Raw genomic sequence first — 18,957 nt, forward strand, 5'->3', positions numbered from 1 at the left:
AAATGGTAAAGTGATTTCCTAGCGATTTGAGAACATAATTCCGAATCCATTTCAGAGGTCTCTTGCACACCTCATCTTAGTCATTGGCTCTTTTCCCAGCAGGATGCTCCTCTGCTCACCTGGACCATGCCTGTGAGCTGCTCCAGCCCCAGCTAGGGGCGGATGGTGTAGCTCTGCTCCCTGTGCGGAGGGACCGAAGCTGCTGCGCCATTACACTGAGCATGGACCTCAGAATCTGCAGAGGCCAAGTGTTGGTAACAAGAGCTATTCCCAACCCGCTTCCATTGCCAAAATTAAGCTACTCTGAGCAAGACCCTGCTGAAACGTTTCTAACCAGAGGAGCAACGAATGAATAAAATAAGGAGAGCAAAGAACGGGACAGCCGAAACCAAGGCAAGAGAGTGGTAGCTTCTGGCACCGCTCACACGCTATAAAGGTGCGATGGAAACAACATGCGAGTGACTCTGCCTGTGCCCTGCCTAGCCGCCGAGCGACCTGCCGCATAACCAGCAGAATATAGTTATGCAGCATAAATAAGCAACATATAAGAAGCAATCGCTTCTGCTGCTACTTTTTGCAGCTGAAGTAGTGGTTGAGTACCACCACTGGGGGGCAGAAAAGGCCTTTGAAGAAGATGAGCCACTTTCATGAAATCTGCAGTCTTTCTGAAGTCAGTCAAGTTCTTCCTTTTCTAATTTATTCCTATTTATTATGAAAATTAGTAAGTTGACCTGTTGTGCACCTTAAAACAGAGGTCTGTGCAGTGGAAGGTGTTTTAAGGTGTCTGTGCTCTAGAAATGCTGCTAGTGGACTGGAAAGAGAAAATATCTGCACACTAGATATATTGGAGATACCTTCTGCTTTGGGTACAAACACCTATTTCTTAAGAAATTAAACCACATATTACTATGATCAATTAGGAAATAACTTTTAGAGTAATCAGGATAGAATATTGTCCTAAGCCATGTGTTTAGTGAAAGTTTATTATTGCTTGACTTGGGAAAAATAGCAAGCAAACCCAATAAATGACATTCAGTTATTTAGTCTTATATACTCTTTATCTTATTTATAATATATACCTATGTATGTTTATGTAATATATATACATGAACAAACACAGACATGCACAAATACTGCAAAAAAGGACTCCCCTCCTCCCCTGCCCCCATTTTTCTTTTTCCTTAAATCAAAGCAATGCGGTTCAAGGCATTTTCTGTATTTCATATAATACAACCTAATCTTCCTAAATAATTTAATCTAGTCATTAGTTAAATTGAGTCATCAGTTATCTATCAACAGCTATGCAGTACAGTGATCAGCATGGGGCTTGTGGGCTTCCGTTTGGTTTGTTTGATCGCTATTTCTTAAGCTGTAATGTTAGGCAGACAATATTTTTGGCTTATTTTCAAAGTGTAATTTCTCTCCCGTACTGGCATGTTGTGGAGTTCATATAATCATGCCGGTAAATATATAAAATGTTTTAAAATCCTCTCCTTTTATTTTTCCCGAATCATGAGTACATGTAACGTTGTAGTTGCCAGAGAGACCCTCAGTGTTCCCTCAGCAGCCTCACAGACTATCACGTTACTCCAGATTTTGGCATTTCTTAAAAAGGGATTTCTTTCTTAAACCCACTACACTGTAATGGCTCTTAAGAAGCTGTTACTGTCTAGAGTGTAAATCCGTCTTAGTTTGCGTATTATTGACCTGATAAAGTGTGATGGGGGCCTCCGACGAGCCGGGAGGAGGGGGGGATTTTGCGGCTGTTGTGGGCCAGGAGGCTACACTTGCAAATGCTTAGGAAATTTTCTTTGGAAATTTTCCTTGGAAATGGAAGTAAATGAGGAGTCAGGTGGGGGGCACAGCCCAGTCTACCAGCCCTTCACGTGTGAGTACTCACCCTGCAGAGCAGCTTTTTGGAAAATCTAGGTTATTTAATGTAAGGGAAGAAGAACACAAATGATGCGTTTGAAGAATGGATTAAAGGTTGCTTGCGGACTGTAAAAATGCCCAAAGACCATCCTGATTCTGCAAAGATAGGAGTGCACCGTTTAACTTTGGGAGGCTGATTTCAACAGATCCTACTGGCGGGGAATTCATTTAAGCAAGTGCTTTAAGTCTCTGGAGGGGTAAGGTCCTAAGACGGGAATAAAATAAATTTTCTCCCCCTCATCATCTAATTAGTATTTACATACAAACAATCCCCCCTAAAATGAGCGAGTTTAGAGTGAAAATCCTGGCAGCTGCTTTAACCAAAAAAAACCTGCAAAGGATATTGCTCCCCCTTTCTCCTTGCAATAAGAAAATACAGCTTTACGCCCAATCCGGTAATCAGATTCTCCCTGGCCGACCCAGCCGAACACAGGATCCGGACCTCTTTCCCGGCGTGCCCGCTGGGTCTCCACGATGTTTGGCAGATCACGCGTCTACAAAATGATGCAATAATTCAGAAAAAAGGCAACACGTTGGTGAACGAATAAGCAAAGAAAAACGAGATTACTCAAACGTCGGACAGCCACAGATCACTTGCCTGGGGTTTGAAAGATTTGGTTTTAGGGAAAGACTTCTGTAATCTGTTGCGATGTATTTTCCTCCGTGAGCAGGTTGTGGCACAAAATATTGAACTGTGCCAGTGTTAATGGGAGCGTAGCTGGAGAGGCAGAAAAGGGATTGTTAGCAAAAGGCAAGGGGAATCCTAAGGAATAACGTTTCAACAGATTAAACTGAAAAACATTGTGCTCCATCAGCTTTTTCAAAATCGGGGATCTGATACATGCACCACGCGCCACTCTGCAATAAAACAGCAGCTTTGTAGGACCACGGAAAAACCCAGCAGTAAAACAAGGCCCTGTCCTTTCGGTAGGTTAGGCACGCCGCAAGAATTACAGTTCGCCGCAATATCTCATTTCTGAAGACGAGTAGGCGCCGGCGTGCCAAAATCATTCCCACCGCAGCGGAGCTGCTTGTCCCGTTACGTAAGAAACAAACTCCATTCGGCATTCAATTGACTTTCTAACTTAGGAGACAGGACTTTACCTCTTCAAATACTGAAAATAGATTGCATTCTTGGCCCGTGCTTTAAAAGGTTATGGAGAATAAACGCACACCCTGGTAGCGTTCTAGTGAGCTCCCTAATCTCAGTTGCACTTTGTCAGAACGAGGTAACTGGTAGTTAAGTGAAATACCTTAGATCAAAGGGGGATTAATCGCCAACTGAATCCTTGCTGAATAAACCTGTCATTCAAGAAAATTATTTCCACTGAACTTAGCAGCGGATTGAAGGTATTTGCATAACAGGGACCAACGTGCTTCAGCCAGGTTAAAAGGTTCAGAATTCATCCAGTGTTTAGCTTTTTGGCTCCTTTTCCTTTCAGCGGCCCTGTACAATGGTTTTTAATCTGATAATGCAGCTAACTATCTAAATGATGTCCGAACAGGAAAGTATTGCAAAGTTTGCGTGAGGGATGGATCAATTTCACTTTCAGGAACTCCTAAATCTGATTTGTCGGAATTTAAGATGTAATCCTTAAAAAAAGTCCCTTAAACCCGAGGGCTGTTTATTAACGTCCTTTTTTTATTTGACCTTTGTCTTAGAAACAGCTCGTCCTGCCCGCTGCCTTCCCCGGGGCGCTTTATGATCATTTCGTCGGGATTTGGAGGCACGGCTGTAAGCGACGCCTGTACGGCTGCGTGCACGCTATGCGCGCGTGGATTGGGGCACGCACGCGGACGCAAACGGATTTGCTTTTTAAGCCTGTCTTTCTGAGGTCGTGATGAATTCACATGTAAGTGAAACGGATATAATTAAATAATCGGACCCAACAGGCTTCCCTCATTTTCGAGGATCAGCCCTCGTAAGAGCTTTACCCACCATGGGCTTGTTCAGTTTTTGTCGCGCGACTGTGCCAACGTTTTTAAACTGATTGAATTATCTCTGTTTTATTGTTGTTGGTTTTCGCTGTGACTTTTTGCGGAGAATTCATTTGCAGTGGAAGAGAAAATAAGGGGTCTTCTGTGGCTGTCAGGCAGCGGCTTTTGAATCTGCACTGCAAGAACTGGGGAAAAACACACTTAAAAAAACGTAGATTTCCAGAGAATGCCTTCTTGTCATCTCCCTCCCAAGCCTCCCTGGGGTTCATTTGCAAGCGCTTCCACCTCTCCTACCTTTTGGGCATATGGAAGAATGTCAAGCTACATGGTGGACGTCAGATTTCATAATCAGATTTTGGCAATAAATGGAATTTAGCTACTTTGGCATCTAGAATGCGCCTGACACCATTCATTCTTTCAGTGGGAGCGGTTCATATTCATTGCAAACTCAAAGCATCTTTCAACTTAAAAAAATTGCAAAGAATGGTTATCAAAGAAAATGAATAAAATCCATATTGAGATAATTTTTTAGAAAATGATTGAAGTTTTAACCCAAGAAAGGACTCTTAGAGTTTCTTATAGCTTAGAATAAGAACATGTCAATCACGATTAAGCTTCTGGAATTGGAATCCCTTTGAAATGCAGCTGTTTCTTCTTTAATTGTGGCAGCGGACTCAAAAGAAAAGAAAGGTCCAGCCTTAAAGATGAGTAAGGAATACAAAATAGCTCAGGATTAGTTGTGGAGTTCAAAGGTCGCTAATTACACTAAGGAGTTCCCAGACACAGGGAAAACATTAAACAGGTCACCTACCAAACGGGAAACAGACTTTGACTTCAAAAAAAAAAAAAAAAAAAAAGAGATCCTGAAGAGATAGGTTTCTAGAGAAAATCGAAAGCATCGCAGTGAGAGCACCTGATCTCAAGGGGAAGAAAATGGGTTGGGTTTAGTTCGCTGCTGTTGCGTGTTGCTACAGATGGCATCGGGCTTTGAAAAAATTATCTAGAGCTCAGCCAGGTTTCTAGAAATCTCCAGGAAGGGAGGGGGGCAGGCATGGAAACATCTGATTTCCAGGTGCGGCACTGGAGGCGAGCCCCTGAAACGCAGCCTCCACGAGGGCTCGTGTCTCCCTGTCAGCATGTGGCTCTTTTTGCCGAGGAAGAGCTGTCTGTACAGGTGGGCACAGCTTGGATGGAAAGCTTTTTGCCAGGCTGCTTGGACACACTATCGCAGGGGCAATGACTGCTTGCAGACTGGGAGATGGATCTTCATGGTCAAGGACTTGACTCCCCTGGGACCTTTGGTGCACGCTTAACTCCAAGCTCCTCTCTGGTTGCGTTGACTTGGGCTGCACCAATGTGGCTGCTGTCCCTCCTGGCGCCCCGCACATGTGTCAGTCCCTTCTGGGTCGGCACTCGAGCTCCGAGGATGCTGCTTTCTGCTGAAAGCCTGTTGGGGATATGCTGCTATTTGTCCTCGCTGCGGGAGGGATTGCAGTAAGCAATAAACCTTTGGTCCTCTGGATCTGGGGTGCAAGCGGAGAGAGCCAGGGCTATTATCTCCAGTCTGTTCACAAGAGCATTTTTAGGAGAACAGAACCTTTATTCTCTCAAATCCTGCTCTCCTGCCCAAATCACCATTTTATTCCAGCAAAAACTGGTGGATGTAAGTGCACGTAAGACATCGGAGGGGATCCCTCTCTTCACTTTGGCACCTCAGGACAGAGCATATCCTTGGGACATGACACTTGGAGAGAGAGGTAGGCCATACCGAGGGGAACAAGGCGACTGAGGGGTGGGCAGGCATGGAAGGATGAAGGCGATTTAGGTGAGATTTAGGGGAAATCTTTTCCATGACAAGAACATGAAAATCAGCTAGGGATGAACGATGCAGAGGTTAGGGAACATCCCTTGGAAGGTTTAGGGAGAACTGGTCCCTTCAGAGTGAGGGGATGCACTCTCTAACCCTCTTCCAACCCTGCACCCCAAGGCAGTTGTCCTCTCTGAGCCCTACATACTGTATATTTGTTCTCTCCTGGAATCCTTCATCCTAAAACATGTCTTCTAGACCTTGACCTTGACCTCCTCATGGCTTGTCTCAGGAGCTCCCCAGTCTGGACCATTTTCTAGAAATGGGGACACTGTAGGTTCATGAGACTTGCCAAGTGCTCACACTGTTGCCAAGTACTCGTCCTCCTGTGTTTTTCCTCCTTAAACTTTCAGTGATTTTATTGGTCCTTCTGGCCACAGCAACGGCCTCAGCCTTGTACTAAGTCTTTCTGACACTTGTATCCTTCTCGGCCCCCTCTTCCTCTCACCCTGTAGAGATGGCATCTGTTCCCAGACACTGTGACTGTGACTGTTTGTGCTGGAACATCTACTTTTGTTTTTGCTGAGCTATTCAGCTCATCCTGGATGAGGGTTTCAGTATCTTCATTAATCACTGCTTCTCAGTGATTGCCCCAGCCACAAATTTCATCAATGCAAATTCTGTTTTCTTCCACAAACTTTTAAGTCACACAGTTGGGATCCAAAACACTTTGATGATTGTTCCCCATTGCTATTGCACTCTGAAATGTCAGCTAGTTTTTAATGTGTTTAATGGGTTACACATGGACTTTGCTTTGCTTTAATTTCTTAGACGTCTGTTACATCAAATCTATTATCTTTACCAACTGAACCTGCAATCTCATCCAAAAAATTTTGCTATAAATTCCCATTAATTGGCATTACTTATATTACCCCAGAATTTTATGAAATGGAGTTCATTTTATTAATGAAGTGAGTTCTAGATTAACTCTATGCTTATTTATACCCACTATTTTATTTGGGACCACATCAGGTCAATAAGCCAACACTTTTAAGTCTTTCTGTTTATTCTTGTCAAAGATTTGCATGTTCGTTTTCTTCTAGTTCTTTGAAATGCAATACTAAGTCTGAAGAACTCCTCAGCTAGCTCTTTTAAAACTCTTCGTGCAAAGCTATCTGCATGCATCTGCACGCAATCTATACCTGTGAGGAAATTATAAATACCGAGCACTTGAAGCAGCAAGTGCTCCTGTGGAAAAAACAGTGCTCTGTAACAAAAGAGAATTCTTAATTTTTTCCTTTAAAATTGAATATTTTTAAGCAATTGTACTATCTTCAGAAAAGGTGTTGATACTTTAAATAGCTAAAGGGACACCACAGATACAGTACTCAATCATCTGCCCACCAGAACTACTGTTAGATATCACCACTGCCACAGAGTCCTCAGACTCTGGTGAACTTATAGTCGCGTCTTCCTTATTTGTTTTTTAGTGATCTTTTCTCCCTCTTACAAACATGAAAAATGGCCAGAGCATGCAGAGAAATAGTGAAACTGCTGGAGGAACTACCAGGGAATGCATAAAGATCTACAGAAGGGTTTAGTCATTTGTAACTCCTTGAACATTGGCTTCCAGGAAGACCAAAACTGTAGTCTCCCTGATGTCTCTATTTGCTGCCTAGCTCTGGAGGCACCTGAAACCCTCTACACACATCACTTATTTCTCTCCCATGTCCTGTGTTCTGCAGGGAATGACTAAAGGTACCTCAGTCATGACAGAGCTGAGTTGCTTGCTGTCTAGTTTGAATGAGATCAAGTTTTCCTCTGCTTATCTCCTTTGCATAGCATGGTAGTGGTTCAGGCAGCTCTCACAGACTAGGTGTTATGGAAAAAGCAGCCAGTGCCAGAGAGAAAATCAGTATGTTCCTTCCCTTTTACCTCACAGGGGATGGAGAATGCATGTTCAATTCCCTTCTTTTCCACGAGGATGCAAACCCACCTCCTCCATATCACAGGAGACACCCTCACCTGAACTTGCTAAGACTCAGGCTTACTAAGCATCCATGAGATTCAGCCTTTCCCCTTCCCAAAATAGAAGTGTAGTCACCAGGTCAGGAGAAAGGCTTAATCAGACTCTCTCTCTCTACCAGTGCTGGTGTCTCACGGTTGGTGCACATGCCTGTTGGATTAAGGCACATGCCAATTTAACGTGTTTTGCTGTCTGACAAGTTCATGGGTCCTTTTCAAAGACCAGAGTATGTTGCATGTGCAAGATTGCCAGAGGCTTCAGCCGCACTTTGTTAGAGGGCAGACACAGCCTCTCTTCCCCTCTTCTCTTGCTATAGAGCTATCCCTGAGCAGGAGCAGAGCACTGCAGCAAAAGCAGGCTAGGCCTATAATCCAGAGGTTTATGGAGCAAAACCTCTTCTAATCAGAATGGGCAATGGCTTCCCCTAAGTTGTATAAAGCTGCTCATGGCTAGAAGAGAAGCATCACCCATCCTCTTCCTCCATCCAAACCCACATTGATAGCTGTGCCCAAAGTAACCTAAACCACCTGCATTCCTGAGTGCTGCAGCTGTCCTAATCTTGACAGAAGCTGGAAACATGGGCAAGAGAAAAACCAAAAAGGAACATGATTTGGGAAGGCCTCCGTGCTTTGAAGTACAAGGGGACTCTCCTGTTCTAATGCACTGAGAGTTTCCACAGTCCCATCATTGCACAGCATTTCCTTTAGACACCTATGAAGGAGAAAAGCCATCTCTCCGCCGGGCTGCTGTGCTGTAGACAGCTTCTGTATTTCGCATGGGAAGGCTGGAAGCAAACACTGCATACTGAAATTCTGCAGCGGGTGCCTAGCACACGGAGCATGATCTGAACCCTTTCAGCAGAGAGACCCCTTTCCCCACGCATATTGTGGTGTCAAGGCATGCAGCTGACTGTAATGGGTGGGGGCTGGATTCAGGGCAAATTCATTAATTCACCTTTTGCCTGCTGATCACAATGGACACAGCATCTTCGTGAAATGGGTCATAGCATGGCTCTCCTTGGTAAGTTTGCATAGCAGTTTCAGCCGAACGGCATGTTTCACATGAATTAATCCACTCTTTAGAACATTTAACCAACCAATTAGATTACTATCTCAATCTAAGCATTTTTAAAATTATAGCTTAAAACTTTTCCCCTTACATAATCACTAATCTTATTTATCACACAGCGTACAGTTAAACAAGAGGTACGGCAGGAGCAGCTGGCATGCTCAGTTATTAGACGGCATTCTTCTTTTCTTTTGTGCTGCTCTCCAGGTTCCCTCAGTTTTTCACCAGCCTTTCAGAATTTGCTCATTTCCTGATAACTCTCTTAAAGTCCATTTCCTGTGTTCCTGCAGATACCAATTTTCTTCTCAAAATTAGAGGTTTCCTCTGTAAGCTGAGTCCTTTTCCTTTAAGCCTATTTTTTTCTAGGGAAAATGGCTCAGTGATGCTTCTTGGAACCTCCAGCAAACTTAGCTGTTTTTGTCTGCTCAGAGTTAGTCTTCTGCCTTTAAAAATCAGGTTCACACTTCTGGATACTCACTAATACCAGCTCTCAGAACAATGCAGTTTGCAGGCAGATATGAAAAGGAACTCATTACTTCTGCAGACAGGAGCAATAAGGATTCCTGCATTACCTCCACTTTTAATAGCACGGCTCATATCTTACTGCCTCTCTTAAAATTCTCATACATTATTGGCTCATATGTATCCTGTACTCATTTCTGCACAAAATCATCTTGTGAAAAGAAGGGAACTCTCTTGCTTTTTACTGTCCTGTTAATCTGGGGTTTAATAAGATTCTTGTAACTTCAGGACTGGAGTAAGACATTGAAAGCTTTCATGTCCTGGTGAACCCTTTGGTTTACAAAGCCAGTGAAGTAACTGCAAGTCCTCCTGGGAAGATGTGCTCAAGCATGCCAGTCGACATCATCCGCATCACTGGGTACTTATTTTGTACCAGTTAATGTTAGAAGGAACATATAAATGGGCATGGCAAGTACTTTTCAGATTGCCTTCTCTAAGTTGCTATCCAGGACTAAAAACATAAGTTGGTTTTAAATTGTTAAGAAAAACAAATTCATTTGGTCTTTCTCACAACAAATTTTTTTAAAGACATACACATTAAAAATGCTGCAGCAAATTTATTTTTACTGTATCACTGACATTACTTTCATTAGCCACCTTTTTTGTTTAAATACAAAAATCATTCATTAGTAAATAAGGTTTTGTACACGATAGGTGCCGATGCTTTGGAATTCCAGATGTAGTAATCAGAGGAAATCAGTTCCCGGGCTAAAAAACAGGCAAGAAAAATAAGCATTATGAGGTGTCTTACAATCAGACATTCCTTCATCAAAGTTAAGAGACTACTAATCCATCCTTACTAGTTCACAGAAAAGGTATAATGGCCTCTTTAAACTGTAAGACTCTTACTATTATTTGAAAATCGTTTCTGATAATGAGACATTTAAAGTCTCAGCTTCAATTACCTTTACTAATGTATCAGTCATAAGCTTAAAATTCAAACAGAGGTCAAGTCAAAAGCAGGTGGATGGCTTGGATTTTATTCAATGAATATAAATTGCATACTTGATATAAAATATACAGTATGAAAGTAATGCTTTTTGGTGTTACAATTGAGGACTTAATGTGACCTGTCACAAAATTAATAGTGTAGATCACAGTTTTCAAATGCATTTCCAGACTTCTGCTAACATGACTAGCAGAAGTTACAACAGATACAAAGCAACACACAAAAATGCTTTCATTAGACACTACTGCTCAGATTTAATGAGTGCTACTGTGTTCCCAATTAGTATATTTTTGGTGCAGACTTGGAACTAGTCATGTGTTAATTCAAGGATAAGCAGACTTGGTTTCCATTTTCTGCTCTACAGATGTAATGTAGGACCCCACAGTAACAGCCTTACCTTGCATGCAGGGCCCGAGTTCCGTAACTGCAGTTTGTATCTCAAACCTTACACCTCACATCCCCTAGGAAAGTGTTGTAACCAAGAGACCAGACTATACAGAGGTATTCTCTCTCCCCCCAGTTAAAGTTCTACCATTTTGCAAAACATAGTAAAATATCACAGGGCTAAGGATAGAGAGCCCAAGAGAGAACCTGACTTTATAACTGAGTGACAAGGGCTTTCATCTAAAAGGGGAGATGCCAGTCTCTACTCTACAGGTGCATTAAGCATCCCTGGAAAAAAGAATACAAAGCAGAGAGAAAAATTGTCTGGCATGTCCCAAGAAAACCAGGAAAAGAGTTGCCCAACTTTAGTTACTTAATTTTAGTCATTGACATCTAATTCATAACTTCAATACGAAGTTTCAGTTAAATAATCAACATGCTTGGTAACTCACATGCATTAATTTTTGGTTTTCCTGGTGAAAAGAGCTGAACAGAATGCTGGTCTACGTAACATCCAGTAAGTGTGAAGTCTGGGATCCTAAAATACAGCTGCAGAAAAAGAGGAAAAACATGATCAGATGCATGCTGTTACGCTTGCTGTACCTATGTTACATGCTTTTGGTGTGCAAGTGTATCCCCAAATGACAAGGATATCATATCCTGTAGGCAAGAAAATAGAAAACTCCATACTGAGAACAAAGAGGTTAATAATTATGTCTGGTCAAAATCAGTGTATCTTCATAGCCAATTTAAGACAATAAAAAAATGATTACTAAGACATCTTTTCACAGAGATTGCAACTTACTTTTACATAAGCAGTGTTCCCAGTGCAAATGATATCAGTTGGGTGCTCTTCACTTAGAGTGCCAAAAGTCACAGTTCCAGTAAGAGAAATTTCCAAAGACTTAGGGAACTTTTGTCCTAAAGCCAGAAACAGCATCTATTATACATCTGTGTTTACAATATGCAAAACTGATTGGGGGAGGAGGTAGGAGGGTGTAGGGGTACATAGCTTACCTATGACCCAAACCAGTAAGCTCTTCTCTCGTGAGAGATCCAGCTGGCCGTAACTAACTTTGTATTCTAAATGAGCGATTGGGCCCCTATAGTATGGGAGAGGAGTAATAAAGCCATTGGAATTCGTATTATTCAGTATTTGTTAACAGTTACTTTGTTAAAGAAAGTAACAAATACTGAAAGCCATTCTTTATGTGCATACAGACAAATCATACCAATCCAAACACACCACTAATTTATGGAAAGAAATTATAGAGCAGGAGGAAATCACTGTGGTTTCAACCTAGTAATCATAAGAGAGCTGTTGATATTCCACTGTCTTCAGTTCATTGAGAGTATTTTACGAACACTATGATCAGCACCAGCAACTTTGTATCATTTCATCTTTAAATTTTCATGATAATTATGTGGCAATATAGTCATGGCAGTTGTCAGAGAGGCTTAAAGGAAAACGATCATTTTAATTCTAAATAACTATATTTTTGATAAGCTGATCTGTAGCTAGGATTAGCAGTCTTAAGGAACAGGTAACCCTGGGTTGGAAGTGGTCTCAAGACTTAATCCACCTGGAGGATTGTGACTGCATTTAACGTGAAAAAAAAATACCATGGGGAAACAGGATACTAAAAAAAAAAAAAAAAAAAAAAAAAAAAAAAGTATTCAGAATGTTATCAAATATTCTGAGCGGAAATTACAAGAATTCCAAGTGGGTTTCTTGACACCTTACTAGGTCAGTGTCCACTGCTATTGTTTTGATGTAGCAAAACCTGTTATACTGACTCCTGACAGGTTCATTTTAGGAAGATTACAGAGAAAAGTAAGAAACGTATTTATGATTTCCTATTCTTACCTGTTAAAAAAAGGTATACGAGCTTCACAGTACTCAAAAGTATTCTTTATACTTTCATGAAGTTTTAAATTAACTGTTAATTTTAACTGTGATCCCTCTTCATTCAGTTGGTAACGTCCCAAAATTGGCGGGACAGGCACCTGGAGAAGAACAGATATTTTTATTCCCTTGAGAAGCACAGACATTTTTATTCCTCTTTGAAAACCAGAAAACAATGAGGATCAAGGATGTTATTACCTGGGAAGTGTAGGAACATAAGTTGAATGAATCTGATGGAGGAATGAAAGGAAATTTGTAAGGTCCACTAAACGCAGAATCATCCAGCGCATCGACACTGCTGGCCATGAGCATGGCAGAGTCAAGGGAAGTCACACAATGATGGACCAGGATATCTTGGAGCGGAGAGCCATTAGTAGGGAGATTCAAACTTAGGGTTACATTTGGTGCAGCTCCCTCTATATCACACTTGAAAAAAATGAAGTCAAGAAGTTATTCTAAAATATTTCCCTCAAATCCGAATTACATGTTTAAAAATCAAATGCAAACATTATCACACTGGAGATTTCAACCGGTTTCAAACATTAGTACTAACGAACGCTTTCAAAACAAACTCCCCTTCCCTCTTCCATAGACTTTCACACAGCACGGCTACTGGCCCAGAGCCTTGGCTACATGGCTTTTAATTTACAAATATTCTTTATCAAGAAAACAGCATACAAGAAAGCCAAGAACTTACCGTTATAGCTAAATTATTGTAAACGTTATATAAACACACTCAGTGACAGCCTAATTAATTCAGTTACTTTTACAACATCTGCTTAATAGATTCAAACATGCTATTAATGGCCACGGCGGTCCCATGTCAGCTTTCTCTCAGCAACCACGTGCAGCGCATCCATTGCCTCGTCCCTTCACGTGCCAGCTCAGCAGCGCACGGTTACACCAGGGCTTTCTTTTTATGTAAGGCCATCCACTCTGCAAGATGACCTAGAAACATGTCCCTCGGAGAGCAGGAAGCTGTTCGCCAACATAATCCCTACCACCATGGCTGGTGGGAAATAACCCAGTCTTCAGAAGTGCCGTACTTAGGTTGGCTTCCTTGGGAGATGAGTATCCCACCACCTCTTGCTAATAATTAAATTACCATGATCCACTTTATTAGAAAGTCTTTCTCCTCTTAAAACAGCAGCAGTTACAAATGCAGTGTACCGTGATAAGGTAGTGTGCTTCCTAAGCACAATTTGAGACAAAGAAGAGTGTTAAACTTTGTGATAAAAGCTCTACACTAATTGTAGAAGATACAAATATTAACATATTTTGTATTATACTAACAGATTTCATAATTATTACTGATACCTTTAATCAACACTCCCTGATTTTTAGTCCTAAAGAATGAATACCTTTGTCATATACAAAAATATTCAAATAATTATAAAAATGGTTTTGTTCACTGGACTCTGTATCAACTGTTTTTATGTCAGTCATAAAAACTGCATTTGTGGATTCAAAATTTTGTTATACTAGAATGAAGCAAGGCAGAAGATAAACTTTTGTTTAGTAAGAAAATTAATAAAAAAACCCACTCATGTGAAGACACCTGCAGAAGACTTACTCGTGAATTCAGTTTCTAACCACTATTAAACACATTGTCTATTAGACTGCTGGAAGTAAACTTGGCATTATCATCACCATTTCTTAGTCTTTATATGCAAACACTGCATGAAATGATTTCTCCCTGTTTCATTTAAAAAATGAAAAACTTGGGGAAATACATAGGATGTAGCTACCGCTGGAAATTTAAGTCCCACAAATAGTGAAAAATGCATGAAGTATGCAGGAAAGTAACAATAAAGATCAAAATAAAATTCCCTGCTAGTATGCAATAGTCTGTTACACCTTCCAATATTACAGTATTGGAAGTTCACAGATCACGTACTAAAGTAAAATGAGACGAATATTTACTTTCTCAGTGTGCCTGAACGGCAGTAGTTTGGTCAGACTTGCACAAGAAAGGCTCTCACCTTGCAAGTTACAGTTCCATACACTTGCCACATGTCCACGACATCTCTTTTGTCATATTGCATACACTTGACTTTTTCTGCGATGCAAACATTAACGTGCGGTTTGCCTTTATACGTGTTGGTTCTCCAAGCTGGTTGCTTCGGATCGCGATTTGTAGAAAAATCCTGAATGTCATCGAATGAGCTGTTTAAGCTGCATAAGTTTGTTTGTAAGGGGGTGCCAAGAGGACAGGCCTGTAGAAGCAAATTTCGAAGCTGGCCTATTTTTGCACTCAACTCAGCTTCATTTTTCCGACTGGGAGAGACGAAGTCCAGAATGCCTGACAAAAGATCGAGTCCTTGCGAGATCCCACTGATGCTAAGGAGGGGCGGTCGCGGCTTCAAGGCCTGCTCGACCAGCGGAAGACACACATAGATCAGACCACTCTTCTGGAAAGCAAGCACGGGCCAGAGATCCCCTCCTTCAGTGCGCACCGCATATACTGATGCCTTATTGATGCGAGTACAGGTATCTCGATACTCCACGAAATTCTGATCCGTGAGTCTAAGTTCAAAAAGCAAGGCTTTAAGAAAAGCGTTGTCGTCTGGCACAGTCACATGTGTTGATCCATTGAAGGTCTTTGCTCGTGTTTCGACAGTGGGGTAACGTCTGTGACATGGAAAAAACAGTGTCTTAATGCTACTCACCTTTGCCCGCCCAGAACATCACGCAAACATAATTCCTAAAAGCAGAGCCACACAATCCCATTGCTGGTTGTCACAGAATGCAAGGAGCATTATAAAAATCTTTAGAATATTGATATAATCAAGGATGGGTTTCTCTTCGGATCAAAATGTAAAATCATTGTCAATAAAACTTTTGCACATGTAATTTGGATTCACGCTAGCTGGCAGATTTTTACTGGGCACTTTGAGCAAACACATTCACTCATTTTTTTAATGAAATGTACATTTGTCCGTCTGTCTACCTTTCCTGTTGCACAAAGATGTAGGATGCTTAAACAACCCTACTAAAACCAAGCATGATTCACGCCCGTGCAGCAGAACTTCAACAGCTAAGTATTTCTAAGAGGCCAGATCATACTGAAGACTAGTTTTCAGACATCTAAGAAAACAGATGTCCCATGTAACCAAATTCAATTACAAGAGTTTTTTGTATATATACAGTATTGTATTTCTGCTACTTCTAGTAAATACTGGTTTTATGAGACAGTATCACTCAAGTTACTTGAATGCAGGTTTTGCATTGCCATTCTGAGCCTGCACAACTGATCTGCAGTGGTTGCTTTAACTGATCTGACAAGATTACTAAAAAATCTTTATAAAATTATAAGTCCAAAAAGATTTCACTGCACATAAGTCCCATTTTTCCAGTAACAGCTGCATGTTTTTTGCGGGGGGTTAAATAGATTCTACAGCATATGTGCAACATGTGTAATTTAAAGCTGCTATGACTGGTTCATCATTTAATTTTTCAGCTTATGAGTATTTGAGATGTAATCATAATCTTACAGAGACACAAGTTTTTGTGTATTTTAAAATGGCTATGTTGTATCAATGTGTACATTTCACTTTAAATTTTCTACAGATAATGTTTGAGAAAAATCACATTAGCTGTTTAATGCAACATCTGGGGATTTTTTCTCTGTATTATTAGTATTATTTTTTTCAAGAAAAGAGGGATGAATTTCTTCTCAAGCTAACCTAAATCTATCAAAAAGAACTGAAGAGTTGTCTTTTAATAAATAGCCAAGAAAAGAAAAATGATTATTTCTACTATTGCACTGCTTTTCATCTTTTTTGGAACTATGAACTCCCCTGAGTCTCTAAATTAAGCTGTGGATTTCCTTAGTAGTTATCCATGAATCCTCAAAATCCTTATCACAGGTTACACACCATGGAACTAATTAAATCACTTTTCTAATCACCTTGTAACAGATCTCTTCCCAGACCGCATGTTTGTTTGTGCTTAGGCCCACATTTATAAACACCAAACACGGGAGAAAAATCCACACATTTGTAAATGCCTTCGATTAGCTCCCTTTTTATACGATCTTTTTAAAGACATATCAATAGTCTGTTTCTTAAATTGCTATGGAACTTGTGATCACAGCAATGCAGTACATCTATGGCCTCTGTATGTAATGTTCCTCTTCTGCTCCTGAATACTCGCATGGTTCTTATCCTATCAGCTGAAAGTCCCCCTTACATCTCTTTTTCTTAACTGAGTAGCAGAGTTTCTTACTGGAGGCAGCTATGCTTTCCTCCTGCTTATTTTTAGTCACTGTGCTTTTTTGTTTGATTCTTGATCAGGCATCACGAGTGTTTCAGCAAGGAAAAGGCAAACCTAAGCGGAGAGAAGCCAGAGCTACGAGATCCGTAAACAGGATGCAGAAGACAGCAAGATGCATCCCCGCAGTCTCCAGTCTATTTTGAGCAGCAAGGAAACAGAACGGTTTTGCAGCTCGAAAGTTTACGAGGACTTCCTGAGCAAGGCTGTTGATAAGAGGCTTCTTGTCAGCTTGGCGAGCATCTTATTTTCAGCCGATGTTTCTAAAACAAAGGGAGGGAAGATATTTCCGCCTGATGTTGTGCTAACAGCCCAATCTGCCTGCTCCGTTTGCTGAAGCTCCCCCACGCCGCTGCAATCTTCTCATACTGCTAGTGAACCTTCTCAGATTCAGCTGAGTCACTAGGTGGTTAGTTAGGCCTTCTGCTCTCCCTTGGCCATGCAGTATTCCCTTCTAGAAAGTGATGAAAACTTAAAAAGACGAAAGTTTCCTGGGATGAACGAGCTTTGGCGATTCAAGAGAGAGAACACACTCCTTGCCTGAATTAAGTTATGATCTGCTCAAAAAAGTGGAATGCTTTGATGTCCCAGATGTCTTCTCTAAGGTTAAAGATCAGGGCTCACGTATCTCCAGCTGAGTGCCTAAGTCCTGAAACCAACAGTTTCCACGTGATCCAGCATTCTTTATATTGTCCACGTCCTTTGTTGAATTTAAGGTCGGTTAGGAGGATAAACTTGGGGTTTCCACAGCTCTATTATTTCCTCTGGGAACTTGAAAGATCTAAATCTGGAAATCACGTGAAGTATCAAGTCTGGTCTGCCCTTTTCAAAGGAGCTGTATTTCTTGTCTCTGCCACTGCCTGTGTGACAGGTTACTTCAGATATCTGTCACTAGCCCCCCTCCTTCTTGTCTTGATCGCACTCTCAGCTTTTGGGGACAGGGGCTTTCCCTCCTTCTGTGTTTGGAGAGGGGAGGCCTCATCTCTACTCCTGCAGGTAATACAAGCGCTCTAACGCTAATCCTGGAAAAATAAGAGGAACATGCGATGTCAAGATCTGCCTGCATCTGAAGAAACACTACTTGCTCTTTTCTTTTCTCCTCTTTCTCAGTTCTCTCTTCAGTTTTACTGAGCTTGGATTGGGACCGTAAGTCCTGTCCCCAGCTGCCAGGATTTTTCCCTTTCCCAGACTCCCATTTTCCCTCTCCTTCCTTGGAATACAGACCTCCGCAATCGCAGCGAATACAGAGAAACGGGCACAAAATTTGCCAGACCAACAAAACCAGCTCGCCCGGCCTAAAGCCTTTTCGCTCAGAACTCTTTGCGGAGTTTTAAATAAGCCCTCTTTTGGTCCATTGACTTAAAAAACCACCCTCTCTTCGCGTGCAAAAATTAAAATCCAACGGAAAGTTAAATTTCTGTCTGAAAATACTGTACTTTTAGCACAGTTGCGAACGATATTAAAGGGGAAGATCAGCAAAACGTGTGGGTTTCCGACAGCGCCTGCTTCCTTCTCGGGGCAGCGCCGTAACCACCGCTCGTAACCGGGCGGCGAGGCCACCACGGGAAGAGAGAAAACAAAGTCACCTCCCAAAAATGCAGAAGCTGCAAAAGAAAACAAAAGAAAACAAAACAAAAAAAAAACCCAAAAAGCGGAGCGCCAAGGCGGCGTCAGCAGAACCTGCGAGTTTGGGGAGCCGCGTGCGGTGACGCGGAGCGCGCAGCCTCTCCCTTCCCTCCCCCCCCCCGCGGCCGTGTCGGCCTCGGGGCGGCCTTGAGGCGGCGGCGCACCCGCCATTTCGCCCCTCTCTCCTGTCCCCGCCGCGTCACGGCGCAGCGCAGCGCGGCGCGGCGGCGAGCGGGGGAGCCCCGGGCCCCGCCGGCCTTACCGGGAGAAGAGCACGGCGCCGCCGGCCGCCGGGTCGTGCCTGACGAGCCACAGCGCCCGCAGCGCCATGGCGGAGCCGCCGCGGGCCGAGGGCGGAGAAGCCGCCGCCGCCCCGCTCCGCTTCGCTCCGCTCTGCTCTGCTCCCCCCCGGAGCGGCGCGGCGCCGAGGGCGGCGGCGGCGGCGGCGTTGCCGGGGCCGGGGAGGGGCCGCGAGCTGCGCGCGGCGGCGGCGGCCGCCCGGCGCAGGCCCATTTCCGGCGGGCGGA

At 42.5% G+C, this 18,957-nt stretch overlaps 1 protein-coding gene across 2 annotated transcripts; it reads right to left on the reverse strand.

Moving 5' to 3' along the window:
* Positions 1-9,835: 9,835 nt before the first annotated feature.
* On the reverse strand, positions 9,836-18,794 carry AP5M1 (adaptor related protein complex 5 subunit mu 1). 2 transcript variants are annotated; one of them, XM_067295124.1, is made up of 8 exons: positions 18,693-18,794; positions 14,515-15,163; positions 12,731-12,958; positions 12,494-12,633; positions 11,644-11,729; positions 11,432-11,547; positions 11,079-11,175; positions 9,836-10,001 (listed from the first exon to the last, which is right to left on the reverse strand). In XM_067295124.1, exons 1-8 carry the CDS (start codon positions 18,758-18,760, stop codon positions 9,913-9,915), a joined length of 1,473 nt encoding a protein of 490 aa, XP_067151225.1. In that variant the 5' UTR covers positions 18,761-18,794; the 3' UTR covers positions 9,836-9,912. The 2 variants fall into 2 exon arrangements, with proteins under 2 accessions (XP_067151225.1, XP_013800376.2); XM_013944922.2 differs by lacking the exon at positions 18,693-18,794 and adding an exon at positions 16,443-16,751.
* Positions 18,795-18,957: the final 163 nt, after the last annotated feature.

This window comes from Apteryx mantelli, chromosome 4 (assembly GCF_036417845.1).
Source record: "Apteryx mantelli isolate bAptMan1 chromosome 4, bAptMan1.hap1, whole genome shotgun sequence".
NCBI classification, from domain to species: domain Eukaryota; kingdom Metazoa; phylum Chordata; class Aves; order Apterygiformes; family Apterygidae; genus Apteryx; species Apteryx mantelli.